This window comes from Suncus etruscus, chromosome 7 (assembly GCF_024139225.1).
Source record: "Suncus etruscus isolate mSunEtr1 chromosome 7, mSunEtr1.pri.cur, whole genome shotgun sequence".
Lineage (NCBI taxonomy): Eukaryota > Metazoa > Chordata > Mammalia > Eulipotyphla > Soricidae > Suncus > Suncus etruscus.
The window spans coordinates 22,658,177-22,685,717 of record NC_064854.1 but is presented as its reverse complement, the minus strand read 5'-3'; the positions used below and the strand labels follow the sequence as shown (position 1 = coordinate 22,685,717).

At 46.6% G+C, this 27,541-nt stretch overlaps 2 protein-coding genes across 2 annotated transcripts in view; both read left to right on the top strand.

Annotated features, from left to right (window-relative positions):
• The window catches only part of CUBN (cubilin), a 253,967-nt gene extending 238,240 nt beyond the window's left edge, over nucleotides 1–15,727 (top strand). Inside the window, exons 61-67 of the mRNA XM_049777740.1 lie at nucleotides 4,018–4,180; nucleotides 4,967–5,172; nucleotides 6,503–6,650; nucleotides 7,832–8,013; nucleotides 12,112–12,277; nucleotides 13,740–13,975; nucleotides 15,620–15,727. Of these exons, the coding sequence (XP_049633697.1) occupies nucleotides 4,018–4,180; nucleotides 4,967–5,172; nucleotides 6,503–6,650; nucleotides 7,832–8,013; nucleotides 12,112–12,277; nucleotides 13,740–13,975; nucleotides 15,620–15,727 (1,209 nt within the window). The remainder of the gene's footprint in view (nucleotides 1–4,017; nucleotides 4,181–4,966; nucleotides 5,173–6,502; nucleotides 6,651–7,831; nucleotides 8,014–12,111; nucleotides 12,278–13,739; nucleotides 13,976–15,619) is intronic.
• Nucleotides 15,728–22,540: 6,813 nt separating this feature from the next.
• The window catches only part of RSU1 (Ras suppressor protein 1), a 115,504-nt gene continuing 110,503 nt past the window's right edge, over nucleotides 22,541–27,541 (top strand). Inside the window, exons 1-2 of the mRNA XM_049777811.1 lie at nucleotides 22,541–22,667; nucleotides 22,862–22,973. Of these exons, the coding sequence (XP_049633768.1) occupies nucleotides 22,865–22,973 (109 nt within the window). The 5' untranslated portion in view covers nucleotides 22,541–22,667; nucleotides 22,862–22,864. The remainder of the gene's footprint in view (nucleotides 22,668–22,861; nucleotides 22,974–27,541) is intronic.

The following is a 27,541-nucleotide window of genomic DNA, read 5'->3' as shown; positions in this document are numbered from 1 at the left end:
GCATGAAGTTGACCTGGGTTTGATTCCCAACATCCAATATGGCTCCTAGAGCCTGCCAGAAATGATTCCTGAGCACAGAGCCAGGAGTAACCCCTGAGCATTTCAGGATATGCCTCCCCTCTCCCCACCGAAAAGGTGGTGAGTAGCTTCATTGTATTCAGCTACTCTTGTCCTGGGGGAACAAATGAAGTCATTTCTGCCTTGAGGACCTTCAACTAGACTGGATAGATACAGCCAGATGCTGTGGATTAGCAGTGGAGAACTGAAACACTGCTGCCTCAGGCCAGCCAGAAGGAGCTGCCTGTACCTTCAGATGATACAAATAACAATACAGGCTTGAGTCCAACTCTGCCACTCAGCACTCCACCTCTCCCTGCTCTATTATTACTGGTAAAACTCAAACAGCCCAAGAAATTATATTCTTAGATCACCTCCTAAAGTTTTGGTTTGGTTTGGGTTTGGGTTTGGGGACATACCTGGTAGTGCTCAGAGCTTACCCTCTAGCTCTGCACTCAAGGGTCACTCCTGGTGTTTCTCAGGGGTGCCATATGGGATGCCAAGGATCAAAGCCCGGTTGGTTGCATGAATGGCAAGTGCTCTACCTACTGGGCAATCTCTCTGATTCATTATAAGACTGTTTTAAGGATAAAGATAAGGGGGGCAGAGGGATAGCACACTGGATAGGGCATTTGCCTTGCATGCAGCCAATCCAGGTTTGATCCTCGGCATTACATCTGGTCACCTGGATCTGAATGCAGATCCAAGAGTAACCCTTGAGTACTGCCAGGTGTGGCCCCCCAAAAAGAAGAGGGATAAAGATGAAGCATACCGGGATAGCTCAAAATAATAATTTTGCCTGACACAGAACTTGCAGATATAGATGTTATGCCTCTCTGCCATTCTTGTGTCCAGTTAGTTGGTCATGGGTTTTCCAGACCCAGGGGTCTGGGTTTTCCTTCCCTTATGAAGACAGTTTCTTTACATCCACATGATTAATAGAGATTGGCAGAGTGTGTTTGAGCATGGTCCTGCTAGGACAAGTGTTGACTGAATTTGTTCTACTGCATCATTCCGTAAATGATGGAATAACATCCTTGAAACAACCACTGACTTTCAGGATGTCTGTAACTCATTTAGAACAGTAAAGCAATGGCAAAGTTGAGATATTTTTTTAGCTTAAAAATAAAAAGGTCTTAAAAAAAAGACATTCTATTATATTCCTTTTTTATCATAGAGAAGCAATTACCCTCCATGGGCAACTTTTCCGATGTGTTTGAAATTGGCCATGCAAAGACCAGTCCAGAAGGTGAAATAACACCAGAAATGATTTTTTTTAACAGAGCTTTTGTGAAAATAGGGCACTTGATTTCCCTCCAATGTTTCTAAGATAGGAAATCAGGTCTCTTTTAGAAAAGCTAGTTCAGAGACCTGAGCGATAGCATAACGGGGATGGTGTTTGCCTTGCATGCAGTCAATTCAGATTCGATCCCCGGCATCCCATCCCATATGGTCCTCTGAACCTGCCAGGAGTGATTCCTGAGTGCAGAACCAAGAGTAACCGCTGAGCACCACCAGGTGTGACCCTCCCCAAAAAATGAGTTCAAGTCTATTTTATGGTTGAACATATATGAAAACATGCATTGCTTGTTATTTGTTCATTGTAATCCCAAGTACTATTTTATTTTGTTTTATTGGTTTGGGGCTCACACCTGGCAGCTCTCAGGGGTTACTCCTGGCTCTATGCTCAGAAACTGCTCCTGGAAGGCTCGGGGGACCATATGAGATGCCAGGAACCAAACCTGGGTCCATCCTGGGTTGGCCGCATGCCATCACACCAGTGCTATTTTTGAAAGGGTTGACTTGGAAAGTTTTGGGGACAGCCACATCTAGTAGGTAGGTACTGGGAGCTGCTGCTGCTGACATCAGTGTCCCACCACCCTACCCAGAGTCACGTGGCACGTTGCATGTGGGCATGGTGCCTAGCACATGAGAGATGGGGGCAGGGAGCAGGTGGGTAGATATTGCTCCTTTGCATCATTCTTATGTCTGCAGTGCTGAGACCCTCCAGGAATGCAGAGGCCAATGGAAGTGCGTGATGGTCTTTGTGTATGAAAGACTGAAAGGTTTCCTAGTGGGTGGCATAGCTGGGCCCTGGAGAAGTGTCATGAAGCATGCCTTTGGGGGGGATCAGGTTGCCAGAGAGAAAAGCAATTGTATTGGCCCTTGTGGGCAGTCTCAGGTCCCAATTTCCAACTATCCATCCAGACTCTGGGTCTGAGTGGTGGGTAAACTGGCAGAACAGATTCAGTTCAGTGTCCCTCCTCACTGTGCCAGGAAATATGGAGTCATGGTGGGTAAGAGCAGGCACCTCCTTAGCAGGGCACAGTCCTTTCTCATCCCAAATAATGTTTTATATTTGGCTGTGAAATGCCTTGATTTGTTTATTTCCTGGGTTTCCCAAGCAGTTGTCAGCGTGGATTAAGGGACTTTCCTGGTCATCATAGGCCCTCGAGAGTTCCACGTGCCTGTCAGCACGACTGAAATGTGTCATCTGTGCCATCTCAGTTCTCTGACCCTATCCCCAGGTCTCCCATCCAGTGTCATAATCCCAGTTTAACTTCATGTACCAACACCCTCATTCCTGTGTGCCTGTCAGCCTGGGTGTGGCCTCAGGCCTGTGGACCCCGGGCCCCGGGGGAGGTACATGTATCACAGGACAAGGCTGGCCTGGAGGGATGTTATCCTTAAGGCAGTAGCGATTTTAGCAACATTTCACATGTTTACCCCAAAACAGACTTTGTTTAATGCTTGGCACATCATGTCACTGGCCCATTAAAGCTGGAGCCGTAGCGCCATCTAGTGGTCATGAAGACCTCTTGCAGGGCAAACTCCGGGATTTTTAAAGGGGCATTTGTAATGGCAAGGGAATTCAAGCACCCTAGATTCAAACAGGCAGGGGACAAAGGTTCCTATGACTGGAAACTGTTCTGAAGGTGCACAGTCCTGGAAATAAGGAAGAACCGGGTGTAGGGGGCAGGCAGCCATTAAGTCTAGAGGCTTGTGTTTTCACACACCAAAGGATCGAGAGGCTGCTCAGAGCTAGTGACTCTCTGGGGAGAAGATGAGGTACAGGGTACACAATGGGATCAGGGCCAGGAGGATGTGTTTTAAAAAACGCATTGTAGAGGCTGAGCCGTAGCACAATGGGGAGAGTGTTTTCTTTGGACGCAGCCAATCCAGGCTTGATCCCTGGCATTCCATATGGTTCCCTGGGTCTGCCTGTAATGAACTCAGAGCTAGGAGTAACCCCTGAGTGTGGCCCTAAAACAAACAAAACATAGAGTGTAATGGGGGATAGAGATTTGAGTAAGAGGTGACAAACATTTCCCTTTGACCCATTTGGCAGCACGATATGGCTGTAAGAATCACGGCGCTGACCACCCCTAACTTAGTGAATAGTGGGTGTGCTTAAGGGGCAGAGATGCATGTAAAAATGGGGGGGGGCAATCCCAGCTTGTATGGAGACGGCTGCCTTCTAAGGGGAGGGTGTCACAGTGCAACTGCATATGGCGAGACCAGCTGGAGACACAGATGGTGCAGGGAAGGAGAAGGAGGTTGGGAAATTAATTAAGATGGGGGTCTTGAATTGAGAGCCTGAGAAGACCACACTGAGTAGGTGACACATGGAATTATAGAATTTGCAGTCAGGGTGCTCAGAGTGGGACGAGACTCCAGTGTGCTTCTGTGACCAGAGAAAGACAGGGGAAAGGCAGATTTTAAAGGGAGCAGGTCAGAGGGAGGTTAGCAGGGCAGTGATCAGAGAGCCCAGATGAGAGCTCACAGGCCACCGAAGGGATTGGTGGCTCTGACAGGTGCTGCTACATCACATGGTTCTTTCCCAGTGCAGAGGGTGGGGATCCTGTGTTCAAACCATCTCTAGGAGGTTAGGAGCCTTGGTCAGACTTTGTCCCTCTGCAGTGGACAAGTGAAGGGTTGCCTGTCTCTCTCTCTCTCCAGGTGTATGACGGGGAGAGCCAGGAGGCCCCCATAGCAGGGACATTCTGTGGGTCCAGAGTGCCTGCACCTCTTCTCTCTTCTGGAAACTTTCTCACGGTTCAGTTCGTCAGTGACCAGACTTTAGAGAGGGAAGGATTCCTTGCAAAGTACACCTTTGTAGACCGTGAGTACTGGAGACACATCTGAGGAGATATGTGTGTATATATGTGTGTGTATGTGTGTATGTATGTATGTATGTATGTATGTTTGTATGTGCCAGACACAGGGCCACCATTGCCTCTGAACTCAGCTTCTAAATACCATGCTCATGGTTCTGTGTAGAATCCGTGATTCCAATTTACTGCCCTTTATTTTAATAAAGAATTTTTTATAATGAAGACAGACATTCAGTGATACTCAAGATTTACTACTGGCCCTGCAGCCAGGAATTACTCTTGATGGTGCTCAAGGGACCAAAAGGGAAGCCGGGGATTGAACCCTGGTCAGCTCTGTGCAAGGCAAATGCCTTCCCTGCTATACTATTGCTCCAGCCTATTGTTGCTGTTTATTTTTAAACATTATTGGTTGGTTGGTTGGTTGGTTGATTGGTTGGTTGGTTGGTTGGTTGGTTGGTTGGTTTTTGGGTCACACCCAGTGGGCTCAGGGGTTGCTCCTGGCTCTGCACTCAGAAATTTTCCCCATATATTGGGATGCTGGGAATTGAACCAGGTCCCTCCTTGGTTGACTGCATGCAAAGCAAATGCCCTACCGCTGTGCTATCTCTCCAGCCCCATTGTTGCTGTTCTTAGGTAACAAGATAGAACCCAAATCCTTCTGAGCATGTTGTAAATAGACTGATTGGAACAGGGAGAATGAGAGGGGAGACACAATCCAGTCACCTGTGATGAGATTCGACTCCATGTCTGGCAACTTGATCCTTGATTCTCGCTTCTTGTTTCACATGTTTCAGCGCCTTGCGGTGGGACATACAATGCAACATGGACCCCACAAAGTATTTCATCACCCAATTCATCCAACCCTGATGTCCCATTTTCCATCTGCACGTGGGTCATTGACGCCCCTCCCCACCAGCAGGTCCAAATAACTGTTGGGGCTATAGAGCTGCCCTCTCAGGACTGCGAGCAGAATTACTTGAAGATTCAGGATTCACCAGTGGTAAGAATGGAAGGAGGTGGGTCAGCCAGCCAGTGTTCATCTGTGTTCACAAAGGACTGAAAGTAACAAAGACATGCTGAGAATGGAGACATAAATTAGATCATAAAGTTGCTTGCAGCATGAAGAGTTTGTTCAGTTATCTGTGAAACTCCTCCTAGGCAGGAAGATGGTAGAATTTCAGCTTAGAGGACAGGAATTCTCAAGCTTCCAGGGACTTAGGAAGCCTCAGGTTGTCTTTTGGGGATGGGGGTCCACAACTGGCGGCAGTGCTCAGCTTATTCCTGGTGGTACACTCAGAAATTGCTCCTGGCTTGTGGGACCATATGGGATGCTGGGGATCGAACCTGGGGCAGCTGCAAATTAGGCTAACACCCAATCACTGTCCACCACTCCGGCCCCCACAGATTATCTTGATACAAGTCTGCAGCCCTGATCCTCAGAGCCAGACTCCACCAAATGCCTATTTCCCTGAAGCTTTCACAAGCATCTTTAGACCTTGAGTACTGGTGTTGTGGGGAGTTGGTTGGGCAAGGCATGTCCAAGGTTGGAAGCATCCGTGTAGAAAATGGATGAAGGGGTCAGTGCAGAACTGGGAGATTTGGCAAAGGAACAATTTGGTGGTGTTCTGTATTCTTGGGCCCATGAGAGAAAAACTTATTTGGCTTAAAAAGCAATTTTTATAAGATGGTGATGAGTCAGAGAGATAGTAAGTATAGTAGGTAAGGCCACTGGGTATGAATTGCCTATATGATAAGATATTGAGATATTTGACCATAAAAATGTGATATGGCTGGAACCCCTGAGAACTTGGGGATTGTAATCTTCATGGTATAGCAGGTGGGTAAAATAAGGAGGACCCCAAAGAACCTTTCCTGGCCAGGAAACTTCTATAAAGAATGAATACCCAAGGAAACTGGGCATGCTACAGTTATAGCTCTGCCACTCAAAACACAGTTCAGACCCCTGTGTGCTGCCCACAGTGGAGGTCAATTCAAGGTCATCTATAGGTGATGACCATAGGTGCTCCCAGCATGTCACAAGGTTCTTGGGGAAGGTGTCCAGGGTGCCCTGTCCATTACAGAGATGTCTGAGAGGTACTGGCTGCTAAGTATGCACTGGGTTTAATGAGATTTTCACAAAAAAAACCCTCAGATGCATTTGATTTAGTTGGAGAAAGTCCTCTTCCTTGAGTAGTGGGTCTCCAGAAAGATCATGTTTATCCCATGGTGGCCCATTTCCTGGGATAACTCAGGGGGTATGGTGCAGCCTTTGGTGTCTCTGAGCATACCTGTCTTTGGAGACAGTCTCCCAAGAATCCATCTTATTTCAGGGCCATGGACACCCAGGCATTCAGTTCTGTGGCAGTAACACCTCAGCCATTCGCACCTTCTACACCTCCCAGCGAACCGCCATTGTCACTTTCAAATCTGATGTTTCCAACCAGAGCTCCGGTGTGGCTTTCACTTACCAGATTGCAGGTGGGTGCTGGTGTGAGGCCTCATCCCTCGGGGGAGACAGTGGGGCTGACAGACTCTCACAGAAAGAAATGAGTCTGGGGGTTACTCACTAGTGTCTGTGGGGGACATGGTACAGATACATGGGTAGAAGAATTCCACATTTTCTTCAGCATTTAGAGAACTCATTTAATATATATATAACATATATATATAAGATTATATATATATATTAAGTGAGTAAATGAGGAGTAATTTTTGAGTGTGGGGCTAGGACACACGTGCTACTGGATGTGGCCCCAAAGCAAACAAAATAATAAATATACACCAACTATTTTATTTTCCACCTAGATTCACAAAGGGATTGTATTATAAAGACTAACATCTTGGAGAAGAAAAAAAAAGACAAACATCTTGGAAGGTTCATTTATCGCTATCACTGAGACTGTTTCTAGAGAATAGTTTCTTTTTATAATGTTCATCTCACACTGGATAAAAACTGAAATTACCTGGGATTAAAGCAGGGGTAGAGAATGTCCAGCCAAGGGCTGAGTCAGGAATCTAGAATCTTAGAGTCTGGCCCTAGCCAATGATGGGGCACACATGGATGTTCTCAGCTTCCTGTGACCCATCTAACTGTATTGAGTATGACCCCAGGATTGATGGTTTGAGTGTCCAAGTGACGTTGGGTAGAGAAAGTCCAACATCCCCAAAGAAACCAAGAAAAATATTTGGGTGTTTCTTTTCTTCACCAGCAATGATAAAACAATCATTTTCCTGTCAATAAAATAAACATTTTTATTTCTTCTGGCTTTGGGGCCATACCTGTGCTCAGGGCTTGCTCTTGGCTCTATGTTCAGGGATCACTCCGGGTGGGCTCCAAGGACCAGATGGGATGCTAGGGATTGAATCCATGTACAAAGCCAGCATTCTTCCCACTGCATTGTCTCTCCAACCCTAGCAAAATAATTCACAAAAGGGGAAATCTTTATGCAAAACTCCTTAAAATTGGCCCTTTCTGAGTACTTTCCACCTCACCACGAGGGATTTGGTTCTCTAAGGCTCAAAGAGGCTCGACTTCCCCTTTTCCTGGCTTGTCCATATTTGATGGCCCTTCTGTGTTGTTCCTGTTGGCTGGATGAATATAGATATATAGATATATAGAGATGCTGCCATGTATCACTATTCTCCTTCCCTCTCCCAAGATTGCAACCGTGAATACCACGTGGAATATGGCCAACTGCAGAGTCCAGGCTGGCCTGAGAGCTATAACAATGACCTGGACTGCACAGTTGTTCTCTCGGCCCCCCAGAACCACACCATCAGCCTCTTCTTTCATATGTTTGTCCTCGAAGACTCCAGCGAATGCCGGCAGGATTTCCTAGAGGTAATGTGTCTCTGGGGTTCATGGGGAGCAGTTCTGAAAGGAAGAAAGTGCTCACTGAAGATCTCACCTTCTCTGGAACTGTTCATGGCTTATCTGTGCTCCTTCACTGATTCATCCTCCTTGCCTCCTCCCTAAACTCTTAGTTGGTGTCTCCTAGCACTGGAAAGCTGAGGGGAGCACATGCAAGGCTTTGTGGGCCAACAGGCTTCTGAAAGGAGGTCATTTGTGAGAGTCCATTGGGAAGAACTGATGCATCCCATAGCCAACGCATGGGATGTACAGATAGAAAAAACAGATGCATCAAACTTGTCCTTCCCTGCTGGCCCCAAGAACTGGGGCCTCTCTTCAGCTCCTGGCCATGCACCCCCTTGCCTTGGTCTCCGTGGCAGTGGAAGATTTGTTCCTTTTTTCTCATATCCACAGAATCAGCTTTTGGGGACCAGAGCATTAGCACAGCTGTTAAGGTGCTTGCCTTGAATTAAGCTGAGTGACACAAGTTCAATCCTCGGCATCCCATATGGTCTCCTGAGCACTGCCAGGAGTGATTCCTGAGTGTAGAGCCAGAAATGGCCTTTGAGCACTGTAGGGTTTGCCCCCAAAAAAGATAATCAACCTTTTTTTTTTTTAAGATAATCAACTTTTATGGCTCACCTGTTCCCCTGAAGCCACCTTTGCTCTTTTCCACAAACACTAGAGCCTGGAGTCACAGAAAGCCCCAGGATGATACAGGAACCTTTTGGTCCTAGGGAAATTGAAACCCAGGATCCTGGAGAGTTCTCCCTTGTATTAATTATGAATGAATGAGTCTTAGTGTTGTGGATGGATGGTGAGACCCTTTTCGGCCCGGCCCAGCACCTGCAGCCCCTTAGGCCCACGGGTCTGTAGGTATCAGGGTGAGGCGAAGAAATGATCTCACAGGAAATCAGTTGAAGGTTCAGGACATCCAGCTTTATTACAAGGCCCTAAAAACCATGTGCTATTTTCACTGGCCTCTAAGCTAAGCAGCCTCTTTCCTGCTCCTGCACCCATTCTGTCTAACCTCTAACCTTGCTGCATCTGCCTCTCTCTCCCCTCTGCCCAGGCAGTCCCTTCATTACTAGTCACCTTCCAGGTGATATAGGCAGGAAGTTGGGAGAGGGGTAACATCTTCTTCCTTGTTTTAAATAAAAAAGAGTAAATGAAAAAGAGTAAATGTTAACTTTTGTTTTCCTGACCTCCACCTTTGGCCAAAGGGGGGGAGCACTAATATTACCCAAAGCAACAAAGTTTAAAGTGTCTCAAAATATTAGCCTTTTCCATAAACAGAACTTTGCTGCAAAATAAACTTGTAGCTTGAGATTCTTAACACTATTTAACCAAGCACTTTTAGACTGGAACATCCTAGTTTCTTTCCATAAACTTCTCTAAACAAAAGTCCAAGAATATTTATGCAGAAAATAAAGTTTGAAACAGTCTGGCAAATAAAGGTACACTGTAAAACGTTGTGGCAATTAGGAAATATTAATTAGGAAAAATTATAACACACATTTTAACCAGCAACACAATGGCCGATGCAAATAGGGCTAAGAGAAAAACCCAAAACAAACTTATGATGCAGGAGGTCCTTAAAAAGATTTTCTTTAGTTGAGCTTGGCTGGATTTCTGTTCTTTCTCTCCTTTTCTCTTTCTTCATCACCATGGTGTCCAGACACCAGTAAGCTATGGCCATCTCCCCAAGGTGCACAGGCTGGCCACGTGGCTTTAACTTTGCAGAACCCCTGGTCCCAAAGGCCGTCCTGGGCTGGAGCCAGCCACTTGCCTGCTCGAGCACTCCCCTGCCACTGCTGCCACCTCTCTGCCCTGCAGGGCAGCCAGTGCTGAAGCAAGGTGCCTGTCTGCAGGGAGCTCAGCTCTTTGTCGATGCAGCTGCATGTCTGGGAGTTTAAAGCAACTGAGTTGGTCTTAGCTTGAAAGTGCCTCTTAGCCAAAGCTGTAATCATGTTGGGGGCTGTAGGTCATTATCCAGTTGTCAGTCCACCATCAATGAAGCACCCTTTTTCTTTTTTCTTTTAGTTTTTTCCCAATCAGTGGCTTCTGTAAGTTTCTGCAAATTGGGAGACAGAGGTCCTCAGAAGAGGCGCTTTTTGTAGGACCAAGGTTGCAGTCCTCGGCCTCTGGGGGTGGGGGTGGGGGGTTCCAAGCTTTCAGCTCTACCACTTCACTGCCCAGTCTGCTGCCTAATGGGGTCTCTGCCATGTTTAGATCAGGGGCCACATGGTCCAGCTTTTTTGGCTCTCCATTCTCACTCCAGCTGAATAGAGAGCCAAGATTAAACACAAGGCCATGACACTCACCATCATTGCTGAGTTGTTCTTGAGTCCAGGGTTCAAGTCCATGTTTGGGTGCCATTTTTGTATTAATTATTAATTAATGAGTCCTAGTATTGTGGATGGATGGATGGTGAGGATTTTCTTGGCCCAGCCCTGTCCCTGCAGCCCCTTTGGCCAGCGGGTCTGTAGGTAACAGGTTAACGGCAAAGAGATGATCTCATAGGCAGTCAATTGAAATTTCAGGAGACATCCAGCTTTATTACAAGGCCCTAATCGCCATGTGCTATTTTCACATGGCCTCTAAGCTAAGCAGCCTCTTTTCTGCTCCTGCATTCCCTGTGTCTGATCTCTCCCCTTGCTGCATCTGCCTCTCTCCCTGCCCCCTCCACTCAGGCAGTCCCTTCATTACCAAGCACAGACCTCTAGGGAGGCACAGATGCAACTTGGGGCACTCTTGCCCTTGGACATGCTCTTTTCAGACTCTAGGAAGTAAATTCATGGTGAAACTCCAGGTGTCAAATTCAAGAGAAGCTTGAGGGGTCCACGTCCTTCCAAGAGGACTCATGTCAGAGATGGGCTGAATCCTTAATCCTGAGTACCATATTTGCCGGTGTATAAGACGACCCCCTAATTTTGCAGTTAAAACATAGGTTTAGGCCTATATTCGCTGTATCAGAGCGTTCATGTGCTGCAACTGTATGTACCACAGTGAGCCAATCACAACAAGCAAAGGTTCAAAGGTTAAACTGTAATAGACTTCCTCTCTGACTTTGGCCAATCTGAGTAGGCTTTTTACAGTGTAGATTCGGGTCCAGAGCATTGTCTAATTTGCGTGCATAAAAAGCCTGCTTGGATTTACTGAGCTAGAGAGGCGGTCCGAGCAGCCTTGCAGTGATTGGTGCAAGATCGAGTTGGAAAATTCGTTTTGTGGCAATATTCAGACAATTTTCGTTTAACGGCATATTGAAACATTTTTTCGGGATATACTTAGCGTATAAGACGACCCCCGATTTTCGGTTGACTTTTTTTTTTGTTTCAAAAGTCATCTTATACGCTGGAAAATACGGTAGTCCAGGCAGGAGTAAGACAAGAACTCAGAGGCAGTTTATGCCATGTGCTGGGGAGCACTTGGCAGTGAGGACCCTGGGAGGAGATGCAAGTGACAGGGAGGCAGGGAGTTGAGAGGAGGGAGTAACAGGTCAGACCCACAACCTTGTCCATTGTGGGCTTAGCAGGGGAGCTGAGGGCAGGAGTGGGGCTTACAGAAGAGTCTGGTCACCTCCCCCAGTCCACTCCACCTGTGGGACAGTGCCCACATTTGCTCCTGGCCCTGGAAACTGGTGACACAGAGCACTAGGGAGCAAGTACCTCTTCCTACCCAGGTGTCTGAGCCAACCATTCCCGAGAAAATGGGGTGTATCTAAGTCCAGATGAATAAAAATAGAGGCACACTCAGGAAAAGCCTCTGGAAACATTTCTTCTAATAGACAAAAAACAGAAACAAACAAAACAAAAATAAAATAGGGTCGGAGCAGTGGCGCAGCCTTGCCCACACTAGCCTAGGATGGATCACGGTTCAGTCCCCGGCATCCCATATAGTCCCCCAAGCCAGGAGCGATTTCTGAATGCATAGCCAGGAGTAACCCCTGAGCATCAGCAGGTGTGGCCCAAAAACCAAATAAAATAAAATAAAATAAAAAGTTTGCCCAACTACAGAGGGATGCACGGGAGGTGAATGGCCCTAAGGGCAGTGGCTGCAGCTGCTCTGCTAACCTCTGCAACTTTTAAGGTGAGAAATGGCCGGGACAGCAGCGCCCCATTACTGGGTACCTTTTGCGGAACCCTGTTGCCAAATCCCATCTTCTCTCAAACCCACGAGCTGTACCTTCGGTTCAAGAGTGACAGCGCCGGTTCAGGCCTTGGGTACGATATTATCTGGACCTCATCATCCTCCGGTAAGTCAGCTGCACCAACCAGGCAGGGAGGGGAAACAGGGAAAAACACAGGGTGCATTGGAAAGGGTCTCCATCTTCCCGAACACCCTCTGTATATGTGCCGTTTTTCTCATTAAAAATGTGTTGCTAATAAATACAGAATATACAGTAAATTATAGTTTCTCTTTTCCCATTTTTTCTTTTTTTGGGTTTTTTTTTTTTTGCCACACCCAGTCACACTCAGGGGTTACTCCTAGCTCTGAAATTACTCCTAGTAGGTTTGGGGGACCATATGGGATATTGGGGATGGAACCTGGGTTGGCCGCATGCAAGGCAAATGTCCTTCCCACTGTGCTATTGCTCTGGTTCTCTACATAAAATTTTCATATATTTTTCTGTATTAGGCATATGTATTCATAGGTCAAAATTAACATGAGGCAACAAGAAGATAGAATCTTAAATCCCTTCATAAACTTTGATTTTTGTCTGTTGGAGAGGAACTCCCAAGCAGTGCTCAAGGAATTTATTCAAAAACATTCAATCAACTGGGCCAGGTCAATGCTAGGACCTGAGAGTAGGGTTCTGTGTAGACACTTTGATGTCAGGTCCCCCAGCCCTCCCACTATCCCAGTAGGTGATTAGGGGTGGTACAGTGCCCAGGGTTGAACTTGGCCCCCACCCATGCCAAACAGTGCCTGCATCATGTCCCCCCTAATCCTACCCTGTCACTGATTTTCTCTTTCCCTTTCTTTTATTTGTCTTATCAGTTCCCTTCTTTTTTTTTCCCCTCTTAATTTCTTGTGGTTCCCTGGTAATTAAAAAAGAAAATGAGGGGCCATTAAAAAAAAAATGAGCGATAGCGCTTGCCTTGCAAGTGGCTGCATGCATGATCGAACCTGGGTTTGATCCTTGCATCCTGTCAGTGATTCTAGAGCCAAGAGCCAGGAGTAACCCCCAGATGTGACCCCAAAACAAAAACAAACAAACAAAATGGGGTAAGGGGGGAAAGGAAATGACCAGAAGGCACACCCGCATCCCCTGCATCAGTGATGGAATTGTGGGAAACCTCACAGCTCCTGCCTTTCACTATTTGGCATCCGTGACACCCCACTCCATCTCTTCCACAGTCCGGTGGCCACATAAATGAAGGCAACTTCAGCCACTTGATGCATTCACTGAGCATACCTGGGGTAGACAGCATTCAGGGCACACCAGAGGGGCCCAGTTTTCTGGTGCAGAAATAAGAGCCTTTTGCCCAATGCTTGGGGATCCTTGTTTAGGTTTTGGAGCCCTGTCTGGTGGGTTCCAGCCCCAGCAGAAAGATGAGAGTGAGGGGGGATATACATACACACACACCCTCATAGCCAGACAAATTTGCTTCTGCCTCTGCTGTGCTTGCTAAGGGGGTACTGCTCCTAAGGGGGTCCTGTATCTCCAGGACCCCAACACCCTCATGGTCTCCCCCTTATTTTGTCCCCTGCAGGCTGCGGTGGGACTCTGCTTGGGGACAGCGGCTCTGTGGCCAGTCCTGGCTACCCGGGCCCCTACCCGAACCACACTCACTGCGAGTGGTCTGTGGTGGCCCCTGCCGGGAGGCCCATCACCGTCCACTTTGCCTTCGTGAGCATCGACGACCCTGGGGACTGTGCCCAGAACTACCTCCTCCTCCATGATGGGCCAAATGCTCAAGCTCCATCCTCCGGGCCCTTCTGCGGCACTGTGAGTAACCCAGAACTTCTAGGCCCTTCTTTCACGCTTCCAGGTGCACCTTTAGAGTTTCTAGGTACTTCTATAGCGTTTTTGGGGCGCTCCTTTAGTGTTTCCAAGTAGGAGGGTAAGGATGCTTCTGGATGGACTTGGACCAAGGACTGGTCCCCGCCCAAGGCAGCATCTTTGCAAGTTTTGCTTCTATTAGGGGTCGCGGGTGCCATCTAGTGGACCTTGCTTTGAACTGCCACAAACACACTGGCATTGCCTAGGCAACTATTTCTTTAACATTCTGGAGTCTTGGAGTGAATTCTAATTTTACGTAACTGAGAATTTCCAGGACTGGGGTGGAGTGGCATAAATGAGTGGCATTTTTTTTTAATTTTTAGTGTTTCGTGTGGTTGCCATGCGATGCCTGGGGCTGCAGACCCCTGCTGATTCTTGCATGAATTCTTCTTGCATAGAACTTTGGCATCTTTCTTTCACCTTTACTGCTGGCTGAAAACTGGAAATTCTTTGGAAATATGTTTCACCCGCATGAATTTTTGGATAAAAAAGAAACTTCAGATATAGATTCATCTGGGGGAGCAGGAACTTTTTTTTTGTAAAGTTTCGATGGAACCAAGGTTCCTCAAACATCGAGTTAGAATCCAGATGTGGATCTGCCTTACAATTAGTTAACTCGGGGGAATTAGTACTTGCACAGGGCTGGGGTACTCCAGAGCATCTTCATCCACTGCTGGATTGGCTCAGGAGTTGGCATAGATGTGGCTGCAGTCTCCTATGGGAGCAGAAGTTGCAGGAGAGCTGGGTTCTGGGAGCATGGCTGCTTTTTTATAATTCTGCTGTAAATATTTATCAAGATTTGGCAGGCTCTTCTGGAGAAATATTTCTTAAATGAATGGTTAGGAAATAAGGGAAAATAGATTTCTCTCCCCAACACACACATATTAAACAGACAGGGTATAAAAATAATCCCTCTAAGTAAATGATAGTTATCATAGTGACAAGTCATATGCTTTCTTCTTTTGTTTCAGTTACAACTGTAAGTACTTCCTTACTCTGGAGGTAAAATTTATGGCATTTTGATGAAATAGAATTTCTAGCTGATATAATTCATCTTCTAAAAAACACCTCCAATCCACTGGTTCTAGTTGGTTCATAGAGCTGGGTAGGTCTGGTCAGTGATGGTCCACTGTCTACTGCTTAATGTGTTCTTGCCCCTCCCTGAAACCCAAAACCTTGCCCCTCCCTCCCCAAAACTCAAAACCTAAGATGCCCCTTCAGTCCCCATGCACTGCTCCCAGCCTAGACAAAGTCTTTGTAGCTTATCTACCGTCTTAGCAATGTAACATCTAGAAATTGATGCAGGTTCATTGGAACTTGATGTGCCTTTTTGTGGCAGTGCTTTTTTGTTTCTTTGTTTTGGGGCCACACCCAGTGGTGCTCAGGAATTACTCCTGGCTCTGTGCTAAGGAATCACTCTTGGAGGTGCTTGGGGAAACTATATGGGATACCAGGGATAAAACCCAGGTCAGACAATGCAAACTTGCTGTGCTATCGCCCCAGTGCCTCCTTATGGCAGTGCTAAGCTCAGCAGGCTGACCTCTGGACAGGTGCACAGTGGGTTGGTGACTTCCACCTTTCTACTTGCAGGACACTAACATTGCACCCTTTGTGGCCTCTTCGAACCGGATCTTCATCAGATTCCATGCTGAGTCCGCAGTACACCCCTCTGCCTTCCGGCTCACCTGGGACAGCTGAGCACCCCTTCACTAGTTGACCCCTCTGAGCGCACTTCACCCTGAGTCAGCTGCCAGATGTCAGACAGTGGAGCAGAATTTGACCCTTTGCATCCATACCTGGACATCATAAACGCTTTTCTATGTCTTGCAGAGATTGTGCAGAACTGAGCCTAGGCATGTTTTATCATTAGTGACTGAGGTTCTGTGAACCTTGTCATACATGTCATCCTGCTTTCTCATGTTTTGAGTTCATGGCTTAATATTCCTCCAAGATTTGTAAATGATTCTAATGACTATGTGATGTGTTTTCCAAGGCAAGTGCTCAAAAATATGATTTTTTTCACTGTCAATGTCAAATGAAGGGTAATAAATATGATTAGATACAGCCAACTTAGATGTATTCAGTCTTTTGGGGGAAGGTTGAGCTCATTCGACAGTGCTCTGGGTCCACTCCCAACTCTGTGCTCTGGGATCATTCATGACAAGATTGGGGAACCCTATGGAGTACGTGACATTGAACCCTGGTCAGTCACATTGCAAAGCAAGGGCCCTCTCTGCTGCACCATTGCCCTGACCCTGTTCTATTCATTCCTAGGCCATTAATACTATCTTTCCTAGGGAACACAGACAAAATTCCACGTTGAATTTTCATAATTTGACAAAGGAACACTTCAGAGTAGCCACTTCAGGACTATACTGCCTACATTTGAATATGGGTACTTCTAATTTAGTACAGACTGATTGTTTTCTGTGCCTCAGTTTCCTCAACTGACTTAGCTCAGCAACATAAAAGGTGAGGGTGGAAACAGCCAGGATGGGCGTATAGAAAGTTTGCTGCAGCATTAAGCAATAAACTGGATGTGAAATGGGCCATGTTTAGACTCATGAAGAGGAGGCCAAATGAAGGATGAGGCTTCCAGAAGTGTCCCTTCATCTTTGTCTGCTCCAGACACAGAACCTTGAAGAAATAATTCCCGCCTTAGCCACTCCTGCTGCCTTTCACACCGCTCTCTGTGAGGGCGATCTGCTTTATAGATGACTATTACTGTTCCCTTCCATGAAGGAAATGAATGACACCATTGAACACCTGGGGGCCCGACATGCTAAACTAAGGGACTAAAACTGTCAAACTCTGCCAAGAAAGTGTATCTCTCTTAAAAAACTTACTCTCTTATTTAAAAACTAAAGCACAGGGGTCCTGGTTATGGAGAAAGTAGAACAAGAATAACTGAAATAACTTAAGAATTTTATCTGAAAGAAAATAAAATCCACCTACTTACAGATTTCCAACAAAATGTATGGTTTGGGGCTATAATAGGGCATTTGCCTTATATGCAGCTGATCCAGGTTCCATCTCCAGCATCCAGAATCCCAAAGCATTGCCAGGGATAACCCCTGGATACTGGGTATGGCCACCACACCCAGAAAAATAAAATGACTGGTTATGATTGGCTAGGTGCTGAGACACCCCCCCACCCTGCCCCTTTCTGTAGCCATTTATCACAGAGGTAACCTACAGCTCCCTTATGTGTAGAAAGCCTAGTCTACACTGTGCTGCTTTCTTCTTTGTTGGTGGTGGTGGTTTTTTAATTTTTTTTGAGGGGAGAGGCCACACCTGGCAGTGTTCAGTGGTTATTCCTGGCTCTATGCTCAGTAATCATGCATGGCAGTCTCAGGGGGCCAAATGGGATGCCAGGGATTGAATCCAGGTCCATCCCAGGTGGGTAGTGTGCAAGGCAGACACCATACTGCTTCACTATCACTCTGGTCCCCCATTGTGCTGATCCTAACAAGTAAAACCTGAAAGTGAGAGACAAAATGAAGCTCAGCCAGCGTTCATATATCCATATCCAGTTCAACATTTTATGAATGTGCAGGCAAAAAGAAGGCCACATTGAACCATCCATGAGTAATGCACAGAGAAGAATCAAGGCCCTTTTATCCATGAACCCTCTCATTTGTTCTGACTTGGCTATCCATGTGACTCACTCATGTTACTGAGCAGCTACCATGTGATAGGGACAAAACAAACTGAGGTCAAAGGTGAAGGAGTTGCCTTGTGACCATCTCCCTCCTCTCTGTAATGACTCCCACCTACTCGCCTGTTTCTGTTTCCATCCTGACCAACAGTCACCTCTTCCTCCACAGGAATCACATCTCTACATCCCAGTTGCAACTCCAAGAAACAGCAGGTATTGATGGGAACCATGGCAAGTGCTAGCCAGCAACTGGCGCCAGCAGTTGGTACTATCATGGAGCAATTGGCATATCATATAGACTGTCAAAATATTAAAAGTCACCAATTCTGTTGAAACCCCAACACACAGTAATGTGGATAGGTGAGAGGAGAGGTTGAAGAGGGTTTGTCTTTGGGAGAGACTGGGAAGTGTTAGTAAGCCTGGGTCCAAAGGAACAAGCCCATGAGAAACAAAAGGAAATGTCTATATGAGTGAGTAGAGGCCAACCTGGGCCAGTCTGAAGGCCAAGGACTAAGCCACCCTTCCAAGTGACAATGAAAGCTAGGACTCCATCTAAAGAAGTGGGGCTGGACCTTAAAGCCGGGTACCACCACAATTTCCTTTTGCCTCCCCAGGGCCAGTCAATCAACTGTCAATGCTTGACACTAGGGGGCTACACAGCTTTCCCCAGCATATAAGACAGAAGGACTCTTTGGGGCAGGATAGTCATTCTAGAAGACTTGATAGAGTTTTAGGTTCTTGGTGTAAGAATGGCATAAATATACTGTACTCTGTATTTTCTTTCTCCTTCTAGATTTTGTTTTGGTATGGGGCATACCAGTGATGCTTAGAGGTTACTCCTGGCTCTGCACTCAGGAATCACTCCTGGCAGTGCTTGAGGGATCATATAAGATGCCGGGAATCAAATCCAAGTCAGCTGTGTACAAAGCAAGCACTTCCTTGCTATATTATAACTTTCAGCCCCAAAAGCCTTTTCCATCTTGATGGTTATGCCTACTTTCTAGGTTAGGGTGATACTCTCTTGGTCCTCAGGGAGCTGGCTGGGACAGTGACCTGAATGGCCCTTCAGGCATTCTTTTGAGAAACTTACTCATTAACTCCAGAGGAGGACAGAAAACACTGAATTCCCTGTAAAGTCAGTGCTATCCTTGATTAAATACAATAAAATACAACCAAGAATATCAGCAGGCAGAAAAATTAAAGCAGTATGGAGGGGACACACAAAAGGGACTTGAGGGTACTTAATGGAATACATAAGAGAGAAATGAAAATATAGCTTCTCAACAGATAGCATGCACTTGTGAAATGAGCACAGAGCTATTAAACAAGAAGGGACTGAAAGGTAATTTTTTTTCCTTTTTTTTTTTTCCTTTTTTTTTTTTTTTTTTTGGTTTTTGGGCCACACCCAGCGTTGCTCAGGGGTTACTTCTGGCTGTCTGCTCAGAAATAGCTCCTGGCAGGCACAGGGGACCATATGGGACACCGGGATTTGAACCAACCACCTTTTTGGTCCTGTATCGGCTGCTTGCAAGGCAAACGCTGCTGTGCTAACTCTCCGGGCCCTGAAAGGTAATTTTTTAATAGCTGAGAATTTTGTTTATTAAAATATTTTGTTTTAGGGGTCATACCCAGGGCTGTTTTACCTTGCTCTGTGCTGGGGGTTATTTCCTGAAGTACTATGGATCAAGCTTCTCCTGATCTTTCAAAATCTGTAGCTAAAATAAATGTAATAGAAACTGGAGAAATTGGCGGCAGAAAATGAACATTGTTGAAAGGATGGGTGTTGGAACATTGTATACTGAAACTTAACAACTTTTTAACTCTGTGTCATGGTGATTCAATTAAAAAAATAGTAAAAAGTAGTAGAAGGTTTGGCAGGTAAAATGAAAATAATCTCTCAGAATATCAATCTAAAGGGTTTTTTAAATAAAATTCATAAGCAGAAGGAAGAGTTTGCTTTAGAAAAGTGATCTTAATGGTCTCACTCATCTATGGATTTTAAGAAAATGAAAGACATTCCTGCAATAATAATTTTCAGACACAAAACAGAAAAGAGCTGGAAGTTACAGCTCACCTCAGGAAGCTCACCACAAAGACTGATGAGTTTAGTTAGAGAAATAACTACATTTTGAACTGTCCTAATAATGAGAATGTATGAGAGAAATGGAAAGCCTATCTAGAGTACAGGCGGGGGTCGGGTGGGGAGGAGGGAGATTTGGGACATTGGTGATGGGAATGTTGCACTGGTGATGGGTGGTGTTCTTTACCTGACTGAAACCCAAACACAATCATGTATGTAATCAAGGTGTTTAAATAAAATAAAAAAAAAGAAATAAAAAAAAGTAAAGAAAAGTGATCTGAGCACAACTGAATAGAACTTTTCCTGGGACCATAAAGAAAGACAGACCTTGGAGTTGGACAACCAACATGAGAGAGCCTATATTTGGTCTTACGACAGTATGTCTCATGGGTGCTTCTTAGGCCAAGGAAATTTCCTTTCTAATTTTCCCAATGTTTACTGTACCTATGCAAAAAAAAAATAATCTTACCACACCTGCTTCCCCTTTATCCTGCTCCCCTCTTTTTGCTTCTTTTAATTTTATTTATATCTTCTAGATAAGGGCTCCCACCATTTCATAGAATTTTAGAATTTGAATCATTTTATTTTGTTCTGCATCATGTTTCTATATATTTCTACAAATTGAGAAAAGAAAAAAATGTACATGGGACCCAGGGGCCAAGTGATCCCAGGAGCATTGAGTAAAAAAAAAAAAAAAAAAAAAAAAAAGGTCAGATCTATATACCCAAGCCAAAGTTATTGGCAATAGAATCAAAAGACTCAAACTCTAACAAGCTAAACGCAAAATGGACCTGTTACACTAATAGTCTAGGAGGCTAAGGGTGTAGGTATGAAATGCATACTGGAAACTATGGTGGAGGGAGGTTAACACTGGTGGTGGTAATGGCCCTACTTCACTGACACTATATGCCTGAAATACAACAGTGAAACACTTGTAATTCACAATGGTGTCAATAAAATTGAGAGAGAGAGAGAGTGAGAGAGAGAGAGAGAGAAAGAGAGAGAGAGAGAAGTGACCTTGGAAACAGCTTTCAACTTTCTTTTTCTTTTTTAGCTTTCAACTTTCATCCAGAAAAAAAAACAGAGAAAATTAAAAGAAAGAATTTTTATTCACAGAAATAGCATAAAACAATTGCAGAGAGGAAGAGAGAAATGAGTCTTCAATTAAAAAGGACCACATGAAATAAGACATAGGCTCAATCAGAGAAATACAGGGACATTTTAGAACACATGGAATAATAAAACTATCACATATGCTTTCCAAAGGCAAACAATAGCTTAAAAACCAGACCAACATCACATTTCAGGACATCAGCAGTGGAATTAGGCCAAACAGAGTTTTTCTAGAATTCCATTCTCGACAAATTACCAAAGTCATGGGCAAAATGAGAGCACTTTAAACATGCAACTCCTCAAAAGATAGGTTTTCAAACAACCAAAAACTACACCTTTTAAGACATTTTTTTTCAGAGTTATCCCAGGAGGACACACACAAAATCACGTACTGTACCAGCTGTAGTGTTTAAGAATTAAGAAGTCACTGAATTCTACACAACGAACAGAATGCAAGATCTTATCCATACAGTGGCAGAGGGTTACAAGAAGAAGAGATGAAGTCATGAAATTTTTCTATACATGAATGTACATGGACTCTATTGTGCTGAGTGAAATAAGTCAGATGGAGAGAGAGAGAGAGAGAGAGAGAGAGAGAGAGAGAGAGAGAGAGAGAGAGAGAGAGAGAGAGAGAGAGAGAGAGAGACAGAATAGTCTCACTCATCTATGTTTTTTTTTAAGTAAAGACATTATTGTAATAATCCCAGAGACAATAGAGTTAAGGGCCAGAAGGATCTGCTTGCAATATGCAGCTCAACACAAAGAGTGGTGGTGAATGCTGGTAGGGAAATAATTACACTAACAACTAGCATGACAATATTAAAGAAAGAGAGAGAAGTAGAATGCCTGTCTCAAATACAGGCAAGGGTTGGGGATGAGGGAAGGTGGCATTGGTTGTGGGAATATTGCACTGGTGAAGGGGGGGTGTTCTGTTTATGACTTTGAAACCCAACTACAATCATGCTTGTAATTATAGTGCTTAAATATTTTATATAAAAAAGAACAAGGAGAGTATTTAGAAACAAGTAATCATTTAAAATCGCGTAAGGAAATGCCATTCAATAAACCAAAACATAAGCTGTGCAAATGATTTTGGGGTGTGTATAGAAAAGAGAAGTGTGGGCACATGAACTCATATGTTTTTATCTGGATCTAAATACAAATAAATGACCCAGGCAGGGTTCAGTTATTCTGGGCTGAGCAACGGGTATCTACGACCCACCCTGGAGATCTTGACTTGAAAGCGAACTCACAATACGGGGTGACATCATAGTTGGGAAAGAACTTTAGCAATTCCTGACAAGTGGAGCCAAACTTGAATCATCCCTGTCCCAACTTCCGCCCTCAATGTTCCACACCTCAATCTACAAACTGAGCCTGCGCTGGAACAACTGCTCACGTGCCACCTCTTAGCCAATCAGAGCATCAAGCAGGCTTTTTTCCAAGGGGCTGGGCTAATCATGAGGTGGGGGCGGAGTCTAAAGGGCCAAGCCAGGGTGTGATTGGTTGGCCGCGGGGCATACATTCTTTTCAGGGCGGAGCTTCGCCCGAAGCCACAGCCAGTGAAGCCTTGTCCTAATTTGGGCCGAGCCGGGTGCGGGCGGGGCGCTGAGCTGGGAGTGGACGCGGTTACGCATGCGCCGAGCGCGCCGGGCCAGGGCGTGTTCCCAGGCTGGGTGTAGGGTTTGCAAGGAACCTGGGTTGCCTGTTTGCATCTCCTGTCGCCTGAGTGGGGCCCCCCGGAAACCTGTGGCTCCCAGCTCGTTTATAAGGTGCACCTCACCTCAGTGAGTGTTCCTGCACGTCGGGAGGGGGGGGGGCGTCTCTCGACAGATTTGGCGCTGGCCCCTGGCCCCAGGCCTTTTCCCAGCCCCTGTCCAGGGGACTCTGAATCTCAGGGTAGTGTGGGTGGGTGGGTGGCACCCTACCTGGGCCCCTCCAAACTTTTGCTCACATGCTTTACTCTGATCGTTGACTCCAGATCATGTCCAAGTCTCTGAAAAAGTTGGTGGAGGAGAGCCGGGAGAAGAACCAGCCGGAAGTGGACATGAGTGACAGAGGCATTTCCAACATGCTGGACGTGCACGGCCTGTGTAAGTGCAGGCCAGGCCCTGCCCTGGGAGGGGAGGGTGAGGGTGGCAGGGTCCCAGATCTCTGAAGGTGCTGCTGGACTAAGACCCTTGTGATGATCTGCAGCCCCACCCCTTGCCAATGACACTTGAAGTGAGTTCCTAAATTTGCACAGGGGTTGGAAAAATAATCTGACATGTGGGAGATGCTGAGATGCTTGCTGGGGTTCCAGGGGCATCTGTGTCATCAGGGGGCGGTGGTGGATTTTCTACAATTGAAGCAACCACTTATATGCTCCTTGCGAATTAATCTGGAGCCTACCCCCAGCCCCCAGCCCACTCTGTTCCCTGCTCCCTTCACCCAGCCTTTGCCACTTTGGAAAAGTTCTTGGAAGCATTGATCTACTTTTTGTTTGTTTGTTTTGGTTTGGTTTTGGTTTTTGGTGGGTCTTTTTTGGGTCACACCCAGCAGCGCTCAGCTCAGGGGTTACTCCTGGCTCTAGACTCAGAAATAGCTCCTGACAGGCTCAGGGAATCATATGAGATGCCGGAATTTAAACTACCATCCTTCTGCATGCAAGGCAAACGCCCTACCTCCGTGCTATCTCTCCGGCTGAACCACTTTATTTTATTGGTTTTTGTTCTCCATTCCTGGTTCGGGCTCCCACCCTGTCTTCCTACCTTGGCTCCCTTCTTTCCCATTTGTCTCCAGTTTTACTGTCCTGGAGTTTAGCCCCTGTTTGCTTTCCAAGTTCTCTTCATATACCAGGGGTCTAAAACTTGCGGCCCGCGGGCCATTTGCGGTCTTCCATACAACATTTTGTGGCCCTGCCCTAGAGGAATCTTTTTTTGTTTTGTTTTGTTTTAGTTGTTTGGGTCACACCCCCCAATGTTCAAGACTTACTACTGACTTTGCACTCAAGGATCACCCCGACTTTGCCTCCTGCGACCCCCAGGTAAATTGAGTTTGAGACCCCTGGTACACCATTGAACTTCATGACCTTAACCCTCATCTGCAGGCTCAGAGCTGGGGCTCTGAGGTGAGAATGATCCACCCCAAATTATGTTCTTGGTGGATCCACTGCATTGGCTATGCCTACCAGGCAGGTCAGATTGGGCAGTGCCCTGGCCAGGTTTCATGAGTCCAGATAAACATTTCCCAGTTTTGATTTGTTTTATTGTTGGCTTCCTAGTGAAGAAAGTGTGGAATTCCGCACAAATTCTGCACATTTGGAAGAGGATGAATGAACCCCACTTTGGGCCGACACTGGCTTCCATTCCCATTCTCACCTTCTCCCATAATGCTTTTGGTTGGTCAGTATTGCCCCCATGACCCTTGGTGTGATGAGGACTTTTCTAGGACTCTGCTGGGACTCTCTGGGGATCAGATGTAGCAGTAGCCAGGCCCTGTTTCCAGCCTCCTGCCCAAGGGACTGGGGTGTGGCTGGAAAGACACCATGGTCTCTCACCATGGTATTCTTGCAGGTTCCAGCTCCACCCAGGCTCTACAGACTGTCCCCTGGTCCCCTGAGTTGTGACCCCAAACCCAAACCCCTGCCATAAAAAGATGGGGTGTGGCACCTGGGATGTGTTTGATATTTGATGTTTACTAGTGAATGGGACAGAGGGGGAGCCTAGAGGTAAGGGGAGGAAGGAAAAAGAGGGGGAAAGAGAGAGGCAGGAAGGGGGAAAAGTGAGGGAAGAGTGAAGAGATGGCATTTTTAGGGGTTGCAGTCAGGAATATACTTTGTGTATGAGTCCCTGCTCATACACATGTATGTATGTATCTGGCACAACCTAACCCCACAATTCCCCCTTGTGTACCCCTGAAGCCCCCTCATTACAGGGTGTGACCTGAGAGTCTTCTCATTGAACTATCCAGCTTGGTTCACTGAACACCACCAGCAAGTGGCCTTTGGTTCCCCTAAATGCTGTGGGGTGGCCCATTCCCCAAAGAACCCACTTATGAGAGCCAGACCTAGAAAGCTTGTGGAGATGGGCAGTGTCCAGGGGGTTCATAAGCTATAGGTACTATAGGTGAGTCTGGGGGAGACTTGGCCTTCCCAACTATCAGTTTGGGGTATGAGTGGGAGGAATGAGGCTGAGCAGAGAAAAGGGGGAGCAGATGCTGTGGGTGCCATACATTTGGGGCCCTGGGAAGTGACTGGCCTTTACACTTGGCTTCAGGACTCTCTGTATATGGGGGTGATGGTTCTTGTGGGGAACAGCTGTTGTTTTCTCCTGTTTGAATGGACAGAACAAGCCTGAATCACCCACTGTGTCTCCACTGCTAAAGGGGAAGAACTGTGGCACTGGAGTGGGAAGGGGTACACTCAGTGCCTTTTTCTGGGGTTCTGAAGCAAAGATGTGGTTTCCAGCGGAGATGCATCAGGCTCTGCCTTTGTAGACACTTTCTGTCATATTAACAAACTTCACATCATTAGTAAGCCCGAGCAGTTGCACTATCTCTGCCGAAGGACCTTTCCTGGTAGTCAGAGATAGCCACTTGCTTCCTGGCAAAACTGCTTCCGGTATCCCTGAGGTGCTTCTGGAATGTTCCACAATGTGCAGGCTCCTCCTTCTGTGGGCTGGTAGGGTTCATGGCTGGCTTTTCTCTGCTGACGCTCGACTCTCAGATCCTGGGTTACCTCCAGCAACTTCTTCCTCTCCGGGTCTCCATCTATCACTCAGATACCCCATGTGCGGGAGGGGGCGAGGCTCTCCAGTGTTAGAATTCCCAGGTACTAAGCACAGACTTGCCTGTGGTATTCCAAGTTCTGTTCTGTCCCCAGCACTTCTAGGAGCGGCCCCCAAGTCCTGAACCTGGTGTGGCCTCAAAAAAAAAAAAAAGTTAGAAACTCTCAGCTGGGAGGAAACCCAGGGCCCAGGTCCGGCATGCAGGAAGAAGGTTCATTCTACTTCTCAGGCTGTCCCTTCCCTTTTCCAATGGTGAACCGGCATCAGTCTCAGCAGAAGGTTCCAGAATGTCCATTTGCTATGCACAAAAATCCCAATGCACTTGGATGTGGCCATAGCTCCGAGGGGCTCTGGGGTGTGCTGCAACCCTGTGGGCCTTCTCTGAAGGGAGAGCCAGGAGCTACCTTACTGGGGCCTTTTCATCCATATCTGGTTGACTTTTCTCACTCAGTGGCTTGTCTCTGCCCACCTTCAAGTTTAGGAGCCCACACTGCATTGCCTGGGAGCATCTCCCTACATTTTCTCTCAGTTTTGACCTCCCAATTATGGCTGCTAAGACTTAGACACTGGCCTAGCTTCACAAGGCCCTTCCTGTGGACTCTCCACAGCAGGGAGCTGCTTTTCCTAGGAAACCATTGGTTTAATTGGAAATGAGAGAGAGAGAGAGAAAGGGGAGATCTGTAAAGTAGGGGTGGAGAAATGACTCAGCTCATGCTGGGGTGATGGGTGACCCCAGTATGGGTGTTTCTGTTTTGTTTTGGTTTTTGGGGCCACACCCATTGACACTCAGGGGTTACTTCTGGCTCCATTGACACTCAGGGGTTACTCCTGGCTATGTGCTCAGAAATCACTCCTGGCTTGGGGGGACCATATGGGATGCGGGGGGATTGAACCGTGGTTCTTCCTAGGCTAGCACTTGCAAGTCAGGCACCTTACCTTACCTTCACTTAGGTTAGGGGGTCTTTCCTGGGCCAAGGAATTCACCTCTTATCTCTGTACCAGGCCCAGTTTTTGAGATCACGGACTGAAGAAGCAGATTTGGGAATCCCATAGAAGCCCCCTTTTCACAAACTGGATGTCAGCACCTGGGGCAGGCAAGAACAATCAATGCCTAACTGTTGATTTCAGGAGCAGGGAAAGGCTTAATCTCCGCCATCAGAAATGAACCTTGTGGTTCCTTTGGGGATGCTGACCTGATTCTGCGAGTGGCCCAACCTGCTGTGGAACCTCGGGCAAATTGCTCAACTTCTCTGTGCCTTCAGCTTCTTTATAAACGGGAACTAGTGAGAGCTAGTTCCCTTCTGTGCCTATAGCAATGTATAAAGAGTAAGGAGCCAAGAGCCTGCCTGAGGCCCAGACACTGAGCTGATGCCACAGATCTGAGGACCAGAAGTTCTGGCACTGCCAACAGAACCTGCGCCTGACTGCAGCCACCTTGTGGGGACTCACTAGGGCACAAATCCTTTTCCCAAGGGCCCCACCCACCTATCTCTGCTTCCCTATCTCCTGATACTATCCCACTGGGGTACAGGCTCCCCCATGGGTCTGTAAGTTGCTGGCTGGACCCTGATATTTCCTGATGGTATGTTCATATCTTGGTGGCTTCACGTGCCCTAGCAGTTCCTGCAGTTGTAAAACTCCTTTTCAAGTGCTCTCCTTGCTCTATTCCCTCTCTCTGTCCATCTGGGCTCTCATGTCCTCATTGGTTTTAGTGGCCTTGGGGTGTTTGGTTCGGCCCAGTGGGACGTTTCCAGTGAGGAGCTGAGCCTGCACATGGTTGGGCATGTAGCTGGGACAGGAGGTGACGGGGCAGCAGAGCCATTCACAGGTGTCAGGCTCAGGCATAGGACAAACAGGCATGACACCTGTAAGAGCCAAAAACAAATTCTCCCATG